A 14,659-nucleotide genomic window follows, 5' to 3' on the forward strand; every position below is an offset into this window, starting at 1 on the left:
TGGGGTCTGTTTGGAGGTGGCAGAAATGACGAAGGATGATACGATGTATCTGGAGGTTGGTGGGGTGGTAGGTGAGGACCAGTGGGGTTCTGTCCTGGTGGCGATTGGAGGGGCGGGGTTCAAGGGCGGAGGAACGGGAAGTGGAGGAGATGCAGTGGAGAGCATCGTCAACCACGTCTTTGACTTGAGCACACAACTTAGACTGCAGTTCATTGCAAGGCTACAGAATTGTTACACTATAAGAGGTGAGTTATTTCAGATGCAACCTTTATTCTTCCTTGATGAGATAAATGTAAAAAGTCCCATATTGTAATAATTGTCCTTAGGTTTATAACATTATTTGAATATCTGAATTCTAAGGTACAGAAATGCAGGTTTTCAGTTTTTGTTTATTGAAGGTAACTTTTTTTTTGCAAAAGGTCAGAAATTTGTTTTGAATTGTGAATTCAAAACAGTATTTTCAATAAAGTATGAGTTAAAATAAATGACTAAATAAGCTACTTGGTGAGATAGTTGTGAAAATTTAATAAAGTTGAGTTTTTGTAAACTACAGAAAGAGAAGTCAAGGACCACGAGTAGTTCAAAAGAATCAAAAGAAGAAAAGATCCACACCATTCTATTTTTGGCAGCTTTCAAGACAGCAGAGATAGAAAGAAGTCTAAAGGCCTGTAAAAGCTTCCGAATTCAGTAAGAAAACTCAGTGAGTTAGCTTGTGTCTATTGGAGAGACAGATAGAGCCATCTCTGGAGAATGTACAGAAAGACACTGCAAGGGAATGCTTGCAGCCTTGTCAGTGAGTAAGAAATTTTAAAGTGAAGGTTAGAGCAATGCTTCACTGAGGTTGGGTATATGACTGTAAATGATATTTCTGGGAAAAAGAAAGATTGTATTTTTCCTTTTGTTGTTTATGATAAGATCTTTCCAACTTTTTGATATATAGCTCTTTTTTTTCTTTCGTGTGGTAAACATATGTTCTTTTGTTAATAATACATTGACAGCCTTGTATGAACATGTGACTAAGCACCATGGCGATCAAATAGCAGAAATAAAGCTTATGGTCTATCAAGCCAGGTTTCATGCTGGAATCAAAACACAAAAAAAAGGAGGAAGAAGATTAAACATGAGGGTAAGCTAGCCAGTAATATAAAGAAAGACTGTAAGAGTTTCTTTACATTGAAAAAAGGCAAAAGATAGACAGAAGTGGACATCGGACTGATGGAAATGATGCTGTAAAGATAGTAGTGGGGAACAAAGAAACGGCTAAGGAACTGAATAATTTTTTCACGTCAGTCTTCAATGGTGGAAGACATGAGTAATTTCCCAAAAATTCAAAAGAGTGAGGGGGCATGGCTGAATATGGTGGCCATCACCAAGGAGAAAGTGCTAGAAAAAATGATTGGCCTGAAGGTGGATAAATCACCTGGACCAGATGGACCAGACACTAGAGTTCTCAGTGAGATAGCTGAAGAGATAGTGGAGGCATTAGTAGTGATCTTTCAGGAATCCCGAGAATCAGGAAGGGTCCCAGAGAACTGGAAAATTGTGAACATGACACCCCTATTCAAAAAAAGGAGTAAAGCAAAAGACAGAAAATTACAGACCAATTAGCCTAACCTCAATTGTGGGTAGGATCCTGGAGTCCATTGTGAAGCATGAGATTTCTGAATACTTGGAAGCGTATGGTAAAATAGGACAACATTGGCAATGTTTCATCAAGGGATGTCATGCCTAACAAATCAGCTAAAATTCATTGAAGAAGTAATGAGCAAGTAAGACCAAGGAGAGTCAATGGATATTATCTACCTGGATTTCAAGAAAGCCTTTGACAAGGTGTCACACAGGAGACTATGGAGTAAGGTAAGGGCCCATGGTGTTAGAGGCAAGGTGCTAGCATGGGTAGAAGTTTGGCTGTCTGGCAGGAAGCTGAGAGTGGGGATCAAAGGGTCCTTCTCAGGATGGCAAGGCTCAGTGTTCGGACCACAACTTTTCACTTTATACTTTAATGAACTAGATGAAGGAACTGAGAGAATTCTGGCTAAGTCTGCTGATGATACAAGGAGGGACAAGTAGTATTGAGGAGGCGGGGAGGCTGCAGAAGGATTTAGACAAGTTAGGAGAGTGGGCAAAGAAGTGGCAGATGGAGTACAGTGGTGGAAAATGTGAGGTCAAGCACTTTGGTAGGAAGAATAGAGGCATGGACTATTTTCTAACTGGGGAGAAAATTGAGATGTCTGAAGTACAAAAAAAACCTATGAGCCCTAATCCAGAATTATCTCAAGGTAAACTTGCAAGTTGAGTCAGTAGTTGAAAAGGCAAATGCATTGATGAGATTTATTTTGAGACGTCTTGAATATAAAAGCAGAGATGTACTTCTGAGGTTCTATAAGGCTCTGGTCAGGCCACATTTGGAGTATTGTGCTCCGTTTTGGGCCCCATATCTAAGGAAGGATGTACTAGCCCTGTTCAGAGCAGGTTCATGGGAATGGTCCCAGGAATAAAAATCTTAATATTTGAGGAGTCTGGGTCTGAACTTAATGGAAGTGTATGGTAAAATAGGGCAAAATCAGCGTGGTTTCATCAAGGGGAGTTTCGAAGGATATGGGGGGGATCTAATTAAAGCTTACAGAATACTGAATGGCCCCGATAGAGTGGATGTTGGAAAGATGTTTTCAGTGGTAGCAGAGACTAGGACCCAAAGGTACAGCCTTAGGGTAGAAGGAAGACTTTTTAGAATGGAGATAAGGAAAAATGTCTTCAGCTGAAGAGTGGTGAATCTATGGAATTCATTGCCACAGAAGGCTGTGGAAGCCAGGTCATTGAGCATATTTAAGACTAAGGTTCTAGAGTATCATGGGTTACGGGGAAAAGGCAGGAGAATGGGGATGAGAAACTTATCAGCCATGATTGAATGGCAGAGCAGACTCAATGGGCTGAATGGCCTAACTTCTGCTCCTATGTCTTATGGTCATGTCCAATATTTCCATCAGCTAGGATCATAACTAAAGAAGCACAGCAAAACCAAAATAAATTTTCCTTCTCCAAATATGTGGAATTTATTTGTGTGAGTTGGCAGCTTATTTTGTCTAAAACACTGGCAATACTTCAGAAGAAACTTCCTCTGTGTTTCCTTTAACAATGTTTGGAAACTGTTGATGAGTTCATTGAGCAAACAAGTTTAATATATTGTGATTCCTTGGTACAATCTGAAGTGAATTAGTTTTCATCAAAGTAAATTATTATTGCAAATATTTAGGATCCTAAGATTTTGGAGACTATTTTTAATTATCAGCAAACTTTCTTCACCTTCTTGGTTATTTTTAAAAGTCACTGTTCAGATACTTTGAGGATTTGAGAGATTGAGACCGAAAATGGTATTCTTAGATAGAATCTAGCTTTATTGATCATAATTAGGAATAAAGGTAAAGTTGCGATAGTTCCAGAGAAGCATAAGGCTGCTTTCATTCGAGAGAGATGACTGGTGGTCAGTTTAGCCTGAGGGTCACCACGCCTCAGGTGAGAGACAAGGTTGAGAAGAAGGGACCTTTCTGGTAGCCTCAACTGGTGCAGAAATCTAATCCATGGTTAGTCTTTGTCACAAACCAGCTATCCAGCCAACTGAGCTAACCAATCCCCAAATTATTATTCATTTTTAATTTTAAATAATTCAGAATAATATCTTGTTATCCAAGTTTGGATTCCTGATTACAATGTTCTAAACTTCCTAGCCTTTGGTGGATGTGTTACTATTGAACCATTTGATGGCCACTTGATGGCAGCATTGATGTTCTTATGTCAATTGTCTTGTCGATGAGAAAAACATTGTTGAATTTTTAGACTGAGATCACAAAGGACACATTGTGTGGCGTTTATTTTCTTTGCTGCATATTTCATGTTGTGCTGTGTACAAAACAGAATAGCTAAGATATCAAATTGTTGATATCTGATGATATCAGATTGTTGCCATTACTCTTACCTTTGCTGATCATGTAAAGTCAATAAACTTCCTGTACTGAGCATTAAGGAGTTGGCACCCATTGCCTGGAGAGCATTCTTCCACGCAGTCCTGGCCACTGTGCTCGCAAGTCTCTTGTCAAGCACTTCCAATAACTCAATCCCTATTGTGTTCATATTCATTTTGAAGAATATTCAAGTCATTCTTAGAGAAATGTTTTTCTCTTTTCTTAGTTGTTCCTGTTATGATCATATTTTTCCCCCTTTCTGGCTAATTTTGCTTTGAGAGATTGGCCTCAGTCTCAGAAAAATGACTTTCTCCTCCTCTACATGTTTTGCACAGCCCACAGGAACATTTCAGTGTTTGCTTTTAGTGCTCATGCATTTTGAAGGCCAGCAAAACTGAGATGAGTTCCTCTGATGTTTGACAGAGTCAGTGGCTGATCAATGGCTTAACCCATACTGCAGACCTTTTGAATAAAGGGCCAAGAATCTTGTAATAATACATCACATTTTTGCTATTTAATCTTGTAGCATAAAGGAATTTTTTTTCGAGTGGTTATTCCTGATGAAGGGCTTATGCCCGAAACACTGATTTTTCTACTCCTTGGATGCTGCCTGACCTGTGCCTTTCTAGCACTACACTTTTCGATTCTGATCTCTAGCATCTGCAGTCCTCACTTTGTCCTACAGAATCCTTGGCAACTGTATAAAACCATACTTCCTCTTTGATCATTTACTTTACAGATATTTATTTACCCATATCTGATACGAACTGCCTAAAATGTATTTTCAGTGGCCACTTTGGGTTCCTAAAAGAGATTCTATTCTCTTACTGTCATATTATAGTTCCAGAGCTGGAAATGTGTTGCTGGAAAAGCGCAGCAGGTCAGGCAGCATCCAGGGAACAGGAGAATCGACGTTTCGGGCATAAGCCCATCTCCAGCAACACATTTCCAGCTCTGATCTCCAGCATCTGCAGACCTCACTTTCTCCTCCTTATTATAGTTCCAGTACAAGGATAGCCCCAATATTCCTGCAAGCAAGCATGGTAAGTGATCATAAGGTATCCCAAACAATTGGTCCTCTATTTAACATCCCAATGGCCTCAAATGGTGCTACACTCCCTCACAACTGTATACTGGAGTGTCAGCTTGGGTAACAAGATCATGTCTCAAGTGAGGATCTCAAATTCTTCTGACAGAGAGGTAAGAATGCTGCATGGCTGGGATCTAAAATGCTGGAATTTAGAGTATGCAAATTTGCACAGATAGTGAATTAGATAATGTTTTTCATTCTGCTTGTTCTTCCACTGGCTGGCTGACTTCTGTAAAACCTAAGATTCAGAGCCATCAGTTGTTCACATAAACAAGCTGAGCATCGTACCTTTGGGAGTAGTACACACTGCCTATAACTTACTTGTATAATAGCAGGATCTGAAATGTAAAAACAAAACCCTTGTGCCTTGAGCCAGATCTGTGTCCTTTGCACAAGCATTTCATCAATCTCTCGTAATCGGTCTGAAGTTGTACTGCATTTGAATTATTGAACTGTTTTGTCATATAGTGTGGTGAATGTAGAGCAAGATTTTGAGGATTCACTTAGTTCATTGAATACAATTTTTCCTCATCTGCTGATGCAATATATGATATTGCCATGCTGTCCACATTAATGGGCCTTCTGACTTGATTTATCCAAAAGATCTCCTAACTTTGTTCCAACATTTTTTTTTATCTTGTTGACTTCATAATGCTCTCAAAGTTTTTTTGTTTTCATAAAGCTGATTACCGTTTATAGTTGTTTTTGTGTTTGAAGTTGCTTTGTCTAAATATGCATTATTTACACCCTTTCTCACCGAGATCTCAACCTTTTCAGTTTCACAGCTGAGAAATGTGTCTTGGCCAGCCAGCCAAACTAACAAGTCTTTGGTTGACATCAGGAAAAATAATTTCAATTTAGTAGATTAAACACTTTTTGTGTAACTTCTGACCTGCTACTCCTATGGACCTGTCCCAAAAAGCTGCACTTTCTAAACTAAGTAGAAACATACTTTAAGGTTACTGGTATCTCAAGCTTACCTGTGGGAAAATAGGCACAAAATTCCAGACATGGAGAATTAGTGCTGCCCATATAATAATGGCATCAAACTAATGTTTGATGTTTAATAATCAATTTTATGAACATTTTTGAATCGTTTTAAGAATGTATTTCTAGATGTATCAAATGTTTAATACTTCAATTTGCATTAAGATGGAGAAGGGACGTGTTTAGTAAATGTATCTAGACTGAGTAGAGCTGTGTTCATGACCTAACATTTATTGCACTTTGCTATAAAGTAAAATATTGTGAGTTTAATGATATTTCTTATCTTTGTCAGATTTGGAAGAGGTCTGGAGCTTGGTTTTACAAGGGGTTGCCAAAATACATTCTGCCGCTGAAAAGCACTGCAAGAAACACCGAGCTGCAACTGCGACCTATTCAGATGGAGCACGGACAAAGTATTATTGTCAACCGATCATACAGTTGGGCTAAAGGAAGAGGTTGGTGCTTTACCCTTTCTGCATGGATATTGATGCCTGTTCCATATAATCGACCTTTGTTCCAGAATTTTTTGCTGTGTCTCATGAAGAGTAGCTTTGTTCATCAACTGTATAGCTATACATTGACCTTTTAAATCCATTAACATACAACATATAATAGAAAGTTATTTGACAAATATCTCCTCTAAGAGATTTTAACTAAACACTTAGCTTTAAAAATCCCCCAAAGACCCCATGTATCATTGGTTCCAAGATAGATCATATGCTTTTGTGTTATTCCACTTTTTCTGTCTATTGTTACCTTGGCACCTGGCAAGCAACATGCTTTTCAGGATTCCAAGTTATGACTAAAGAAAGGTCACCCAACAATCGAATCCACAACTACCATCATTCTTTTATTCTCGTAATTTTCTTACCTCTCACCCCTCCATGTTGACTATTGCTCCATGATGCAGGCTTCTTTGTCAAAGCCATCTTTATCTTAGACAATGTTAATACATGCCATAAAATTCTAATAACTTTAAATTCCACCCCCACTTCCTCCCTACCCCACCACTTTCAAAAAGCTACTAATCTTGGAACTACAATGGTCTGGGAGTACATAAATTCTATTTAAACGAAGTTGACTCCACAAAATCAGAGTATGTGCCTAGCTGGGTACTATTGGCATACTGAGGAAATCATGCAGAATCAAAGACCTGATTGGAATATCTACAGCATTTTGTAAACAAAATCAATGTTTCATATTAATGTCAACTGTAGCGCACTGACAAATATACTTGAACAAATTACTGATAGAGAGCTATTTGTCCCGTTTTATTTTCTCTGATGCATTCTTCCGTAAGTAACTACTGTGATGTAATTTCAGACAGCAATCAAATGAAAATAATTTTAGTTTTCCTTCTGGTTCAGAACTCTCCCTAAAAGAGCAGGTCCCTCGCCACAGTGACTTGATGAATAATTTCTAGACACTGTGCTGAAATGCACAAACTAATTCTGTTCAAATGTCTAATAGCCAGATTTGACATTGGTGTAGTGTATTTAAGGGATGTGGAATATGTATTTAGACCAATACTCATTTAAGTTTTGAATTTCCGAAAAGTTTCCACATATAAATCACATCCAGAGTGAGATACAGCCCGAGTGTACATATAGTTTAGAGAATTTGGTGTAGGGGAGAAGAGCGCATTTTAGTTACTTTGTTTGACTCATAGTTTGTAAGGTTTTTGTTTAACAGGATAAATTGAAGTCCAGGATCGGGGCCCAGCACAAAAAAGTGGCATCACAGGTAAACTTTAAGTTCACTGGTGGGTAATTGCTATTAACTTGCCTATGTATTATAGGTTGAGGTTAATTCAGGAATTATTTACAGGCCGCAGACTAAAAGACCAGTGTGATTTTTAAAAAATCAAATTAAGAACTAAGTAATTAAAATAGAAGTGCCGGGCCAGGGGTTGTGTTGTAACTGTGTGATGTGGGAACGGTGTTGGTTGCTTCAGGAACTTTGGCTCAGAGTTGATAAGCTGGAGACTGAGCTTTGAACACTGTGACACGTCAGGGAGAGTGAGAATTACTTGTATTTCAGGAGGCAGTTACAACCCTTAGATTAATTACCTCAAATTTAGTCAGTGGTCAAGGACGGGAAGGAGTCACTACCAGTGAGACAGGTAGAGGATTCCAGGAGGTAGAGCTGAAGGAGCCTCATTCATTGACCCTGTCTAACTGGTTTGAGATTCTTGCTCCCTGTGTGGATGAGAATGGGATTTGTAGGGAGCATAGCATCATTATACAAGCCCTTCAATAGGGGATTGAAAAGAAAAATGTAGTTGTAATTGGGGATAGTATAGTCATGGCAATAGACACTTCACTGTGGCCAGGGTCAAGAGTCCCAAAGGCTGTGTTATTGCCTGGTGTCCTGGTTCAGGATAATACATCTGAGTCCCAGAGGAATTTGGAGTGAAAGGGGAAAGATCCAGTTGTTGTGATCCATGTAGGTACCAATGATTTAAGTAGAAAGAGGAAAGATGTTCCATGAGGGATGGTACAGTTGAGAACAGAAGCGAGTCAAACAGTCAGGGCAGGCAGGGACAAGATAGGACTAATAAATTAAACTGCATTTATTTCAATGCAAGGGGCCTAACAGGGAAGGCAGATGAACTCAGGGCATGGTTAGGAACATGGGACTGGGATATAATAGTAATTACAGAAACATGGCTCAGGCATGGGCAGGACTGGCAGCTTGATGTTCCAGGATACAAATGCTATAGGAAGGACAGAAAGGGAGGCAAGAGAGGAGGGGAAGTGGTGTTTTTGTTAAGGGATAGCATTACAGCTATACTGAGGGAGGATATTCCCAGAAATACATCCAGGGAAGTTATTTGGGTGGAACTGAGAAAGCGACCATAATTCCATTAGATTTAAAATAGTGATGGAAAAGGATAGACAGATCTAAATGTTGAAGTTCTAAATTGGAGAAAGGCCAATTTCGATGGTATTAGGCAAGACCTTTCAAAAGCTGATTGGGGGCAAATGTTCGCAGGCAAAGGGACAACTGGAAGATGGGAAGCCTTCAGAAATGAGATAACAAGAACCCAGAGAAAGTATATTTCTGTTGGGGTGAAAGGAAAGGCTGGTAGTATAGGGAATGCTGGGATGACTAAAGAAATTGAGGGTTTGGTTAAGAAAAAAAAGGAAGCATATGTAAGGTATAGGCAGGATAGATCGCGTGAATCCTTAGAAGAGTATTAAAAAAAGTAGGAATATACTTAAGAGGGAAATCAGGAGGGCAAAAAGGGGACATGAGATAGCTTTGGCAAATAGAATTAAGCAGAATCCAAAGGGTTTTACAAATACATTAAGGACAAAAGGGTAACTAGGGAGAGAATAGCAAGGCGGCCTTTTTGTGGAACCGCAGAAAATGGAGGAGATACTAAATGAGTATTTTGCATCAGTATTTACTGTGGAAAAGGACGTGGCAGATATGGAATGCAGGGAAATAGATGGTGACATCTTGAAAAATGTCCATATTACACAGGAGGAAGTGCTGGATGTCTTGAAACGCATGAAGGTGGATAAATCCTCAGGACCTGATCAGGTGTACCCTAGAACTCTGTAGGAAGCTAGAGAAGTGATTGCTGAGCCTCTTGCTGAGATATTTGTTTCATCAATAGTCACAGGTGAGGTGTCGGAAGACTAGAGGTTGGCTAACGTGGTGCCACTGTTTAAGAAGGGTGGTAAGGAAATATAGACCAAGGAACTATAGACCAGTGAGCCTGACGTCAGTGGTGGGCAAGTTGTTGGAGGGAATCTTGAGGGACAGGATGTACATGTATTTGGAAAGGCAAGGACTGAATAGAGATAGTCAACATAGCTTTGTGCATGGGAAATCATGTCTCACAAACTTGATTGAGTTTTTTCAAGAAGTAACAAAGAAGATTGATGAGGGCAGAGGGGTAGATGTGATCTATAAGGACTTCAGTAAGGCGTTCGACAAGGTTCCCCATGGGAGACTGGTGAGCAAGGTTAGATCACAGAGAGAACTAGCCATTTGGGTACAGAACTGGCTCAAAGGTAGAAGACAGAGGGTGGTGGTGGAGGGTTGTTTTTCAGACTGGAGGCCGACGACCAGTGGAGTGCCACAGTGATCAGTGCTGGGTCCTCTACTTTTCGTCATGTATGTAAATGATTTGGATGTGAGCTTAAGAGGTATAGTTAGTCAGTTTGCAGATGACACCAAAATTGGAGGTGTAGTGGATAGGAAGAAGGTTACCTCAGATTACAATGGGATCTTGATCAGATGGGCCAATGGGCTGAGAAATGGCCGATGGAGTTTAATTCAGATAACTGCGAGGTGCTACATTTTGGGAAAGCAAATCTTAGCAGGATTTAGACACTTAATGGTAAGGTCCTAGGGAGTGTTTTTTGGAGCAGCTTGTATAGAGCCCACTAGGGAACAGACAGTTCTGGAATTGATCATGTGTAATGTGTAATACCTTTATTAGGGAGCTTTAGATTAAGGGATCTCTGGGTGGGGAGGGGGGGAGGGGGTAGTGACCATAATATGATAGAATTCACACTACAGTTAGGGAGGGAGAATATTGAATCAAATCCAATGGTATTACAATTGAATAAAGGTAACTACAAAGACATGAAGGAGGAGGTGGTCAGAGATGACTGGAAAGGGAGCCAAGCAGGGAAGACAGTGGAGCAGCAATGGCAGGTATTTCTGGGGCTCATTTGGGAGACATAGCAGAAATTCATATCAAGGAAGAAAAAAAATACTAAGGGGAGGATGAGACAACCATGGCTGACAAGATAAATCAGTGGCAGCATAAAAATAAAAGAAAAAGTGTGCTATGTGATGAAACTAGTGGGAAGCCAGAGCATTGGGAAATCTTTAAAAGTCAGCTGAGGAAAAATAAATTATGCGATAAGGGTGGAGAAGATGAAATATGAGTGTAAGCTAGATAGTAATATAAAAGAAGATTGCAAGAGTTTAAAACAAAATCTGAACAGTAAGAGAGAGGCAAGAGTAGACATTGGACTGCTGGAACATGAAGCTGGAGAAGTAGTAAGGAGGAACAAAGAAATGATCAAGGAACTGAATAGGTACTTTGCTTTAGTTTTCAAAGTGGAAGACATCAGCAGCATACCAGAACTTCAAGAGAGTCAGGAGGCAGAGGTGAGTGTAGTGGCCATCGCTATGGAAAAGATGCTGGAGAAGCTGAATGGTTGGAAGGTGGATAAATTACCCACATCAGATGGACTGCACTCCAGAGTTCTGAAGGAAATGGCTGAGGAGATTGCAGAGACATTGGTGGTGATCTTTCAGGAATCACTGGAGTCAGCGAGAGTTCCAGTGGAGTGGAAAATAGCTAACATAACACAGGAACTGAATTAAAATGAATTTATTGTCATGTGTACTGAGGCACAGTGAAAAGCTTTGTCTTGCGAGCAATGCAGGCACATCACAGAGTTAAGTAGCATAGATAAGTAAGTAATACGTAAATGGTGGCAAAAACAAAAATACAGGTACAGGTAAATGTTAAGAGTTTGTGAGTCCATTCCGTATTCTAACAACAGTAGGATAGAAACTGTTTCGAAACTGGCTGGTGCATGTGTTCAGGCTTCTGAACCTTCTCCCTGATGGTAGAGGTTGTAGAAAAACATTGCCAGGGTGGGATAGATCTTTGAGAATGCTGGTGGCCTTTCCTTGACAGCTGGCCTGGTAGATGGGAGGGAGTTTGGCCTTTGTGATTGTCCGGGCCGAGTTCACCGCTCTCTGCAACCGTCTCCGATCTTGAATGGTACAGTTGTCATACCAGGTAGTGATACATCCAGACAGAATGCTCTCGATGGTGCACCTATAAAGGTTGGTCAAATTTCCTCAGCTGCCTGAGAAAGAAGAGATGCTGTTGGGCCTTTGTAACCAGTGTATCCACATGAAGAGTCCAAGAAAGCTTTTTGTGGATGACCACTCCCAGGAGCTTGACACTCTCCACTCGTTTCACCTCTGTGCTATAATTTGTCTGGGGGGGCATGAGTAACATCCCACCAAAAGTCAATAATGAGTTCCTTGCTTTTGCCAACATTGAGAGCTAGGTTGTTCTCAATGCACCATTTTTCCAGGTCTTCCACCTCCTGTCTGTAGTCTGTTTTGTCGCCATCTGAGATTCAGCCAACTATGGTTGTGTCATCAGTGAACTTGTAAATGGCATTAGTCTGGTATTTGGTGACGCAGTCATGGATGTGTAGTGAGTACAGTAGGGGGCTCCAGTGTTGAGTGTTAGTGACAATGAAATATTGTCCCCAATCTTTACTGTGGGTCAGGAAACTGAGGATTCAGTTGCAGAGCATGGGGCTTAGTCCGAGATCACTAAGTTTAGTAAACTGTCTCGAGGGGGTAATAGTGTTGAAAGCTGAACTGTAGTCAATTATGTAGCTGTTCTTGCTATCAAAATGTTCTGGGGAGGTGTGAAGGGCAATTGATATGACGTATGACGTGGATCTGTTGGTCCGATAGTCAAAGAGTAGTGGGGAGACAGGAAACTACAGGTTGGATAGCCTGACCTTGGTCATTGATAAGATTTTAGAGTCTCTTATTAAAGATGAGATTGTATAATGTGAATGATTGTGGTGCCAACATGCACTCTTTGAGAACTCCACTAGTCACTGGCTGCCATCCTGAAAAAGACCCCACTGTCAGCCATCTGCCAGTCAGCCAGTCCTCTATCCATGTCTAACCTTGCCTTTAACGATGGGCTCTCATCTTATTTAGCAGTGCCTTGTCAAAGGCCTTCTGGAAATCCAAATGTAATCAAATTCACCGCTCTCCTTTGTCTAACCTTTGTTGCAGAGTACTTGAAAGTGCATGGTAAAATATGACTCAGTTAGCATGGCTTCTTCAGGGGGAGGGTCATGCCTGATAAACCTGTTAAGAGTTCTTTGAGGTGATTGTGAGCAAGTAGGGCTGAGGAGAGTCAGTGGATGTGACTATATCAGCCACATTATAGCAGAGAAGACCCAATGGGCTGAATGGCCGAATTCTGTTCTTATATCTGCTGGTCTTATGGGTGAGAACAGGTTTGGGTTCTCACCCTTGCAGTTGAGGCTTTGAAAATGTGAAAAGTATCGATTTGGGTGAGGTGAGACAGATTTGCTAGCACCATTGGAACTGCCTCTTCAAGCAAACTTCTGTATCAAATTTTGTTTGAAGTGAAATTCCTTGAGGATTTTGCTGCATTAAATATAGTAAAGAAATGAAGGTGCTGTACTAGAAGTTGGTTAAGTGAGAAGCGGATTGTGAAAAATTAAGGTGTACGTTTTTTTTAGTTTTTTTTTAATGCTTAAGCAGTATCCCTTTTGAGCTTCTGATGGCTTAATATAGTTTCCATCTCATACAATGAAGTAGTGGTCTCTTTATTTGAAATAATGACACAGCATTTCCATAAGCAGTAGATGCATAAATTGAAAGCTTATTCAACATATTAAGGGGTAATTTTCCTTTTCTGGTGCAATTTGTGGCCTAATTTGCATGCAGGGGACAAAAGTGCTTTTGAAAGGAACACAAATTCTGAAAGCCTTGGAAGGTATCTCAAGCCAGTAGGAACTAAGGTTTATGGATTCGGGGATTAAGAAAAAATTGACAAAATTAATGGAGAGGAAATCCCATATGCAGGTTTGAGGTTATGCCTTCTAGTTCTGGCTGTTCCAGTCCGACATTTGACAATAGAACTGTTGTTCTGATAGCAGATGACCCAGTTCTACATCCGACTCAAATGAGAATGGAGATCAGAACCTTTTACATAGCATGTGTGATTTAGGGATTGGAATAAAGCTCCAGCCACCTTTAAGTGGTAGACCCGTAAGACCTAATAGAACTCTTACCAAGTACAAGCGACCAGAGATCTGAGGAGCTCTCTGTTTTGATTCTGACCTGACTGTGGGGGAAAAATAAAAGCATGAATATTCGAGGAGGTTTAGAACTGGGTATGCAAAGAGAATGATTTGAAGTCCAGAAACTCAAAGCAAACATCACATCATGACCTAATTGAGTCAGCCAATTTATCACATAGGAATGGCAACACATTTTAGACATGGAAGGAGAAAGCACCGTTCACATTGGGGAAAATGGATACTTGTGTTCTGTGTGCAAAAAAGGCTTCAGCCAATCAACTGGCCTCAGGAACCACAAGTTCAGTCACACTGGGGAGAAACCATAGAAATGCAGGGCACCATGAGAAGGGATTCACTCGCCGCTCTCCACTGAAAATTCACCAATGTATTCGCAGTGGGGCAAAGACGTTCGCAGGTGATTGAAGTGTCAGTGGTGCAGTACTTTGAGGCCAGTGACCATAATTCTGATAGTTTTAAAATGGCGATGAAAAAGGATAGATCTAAAAGTTAAAGTTCTAAATTGGAGGAAGGCCAATTTTGGCAGTATTAGACAAGAACTTTCAAGAGGAGAAAGTGAGGACTGCAGATGCTGGAGATCAGAGCTAAAAATGTGTTGCTGGAAAAGCGCAGCAGGTCAGGCAGCATCCAAGGAGCAGGAGAATCGGCATTTCGGGCATGAGCCCTTCTTCAGGAATGAGGAAAGTGTGTCCAGTAGGCTAAGATAAAAGGTAGGGAGGAGGGACTTGGGGGAGGGGCGTTGGAAATGTGATAGG

At 40.5% G+C, this 14,659-nt stretch overlaps 1 protein-coding gene across 5 annotated transcripts in view; it reads left to right on the top strand.

The window, feature by feature from the left end:
- Window positions 1–14,659, top strand: part of LOC122564062 (rab effector Noc2-like) — a 169,378-nt gene that overhangs the window by 113,106 nt on the left and 41,613 nt on the right. For all 5 annotated transcript variants that reach the window (XM_043718552.1, XM_043718550.1, XM_043718548.1 and 2 more), the window contains one exon: window positions 6,329–6,491. In XM_043718552.1, coding sequence (XP_043574487.1) covers window positions 6,329–6,491 — 163 coding nt within the window. The remainder of the gene's footprint in view (window positions 1–6,328; window positions 6,492–14,659) is intronic.

This window comes from Chiloscyllium plagiosum, chromosome 28 (assembly GCF_004010195.1).
Source record: "Chiloscyllium plagiosum isolate BGI_BamShark_2017 chromosome 28, ASM401019v2, whole genome shotgun sequence".
NCBI lineage: Eukaryota > Metazoa > Chordata > Chondrichthyes > Orectolobiformes > Hemiscylliidae > Chiloscyllium > Chiloscyllium plagiosum.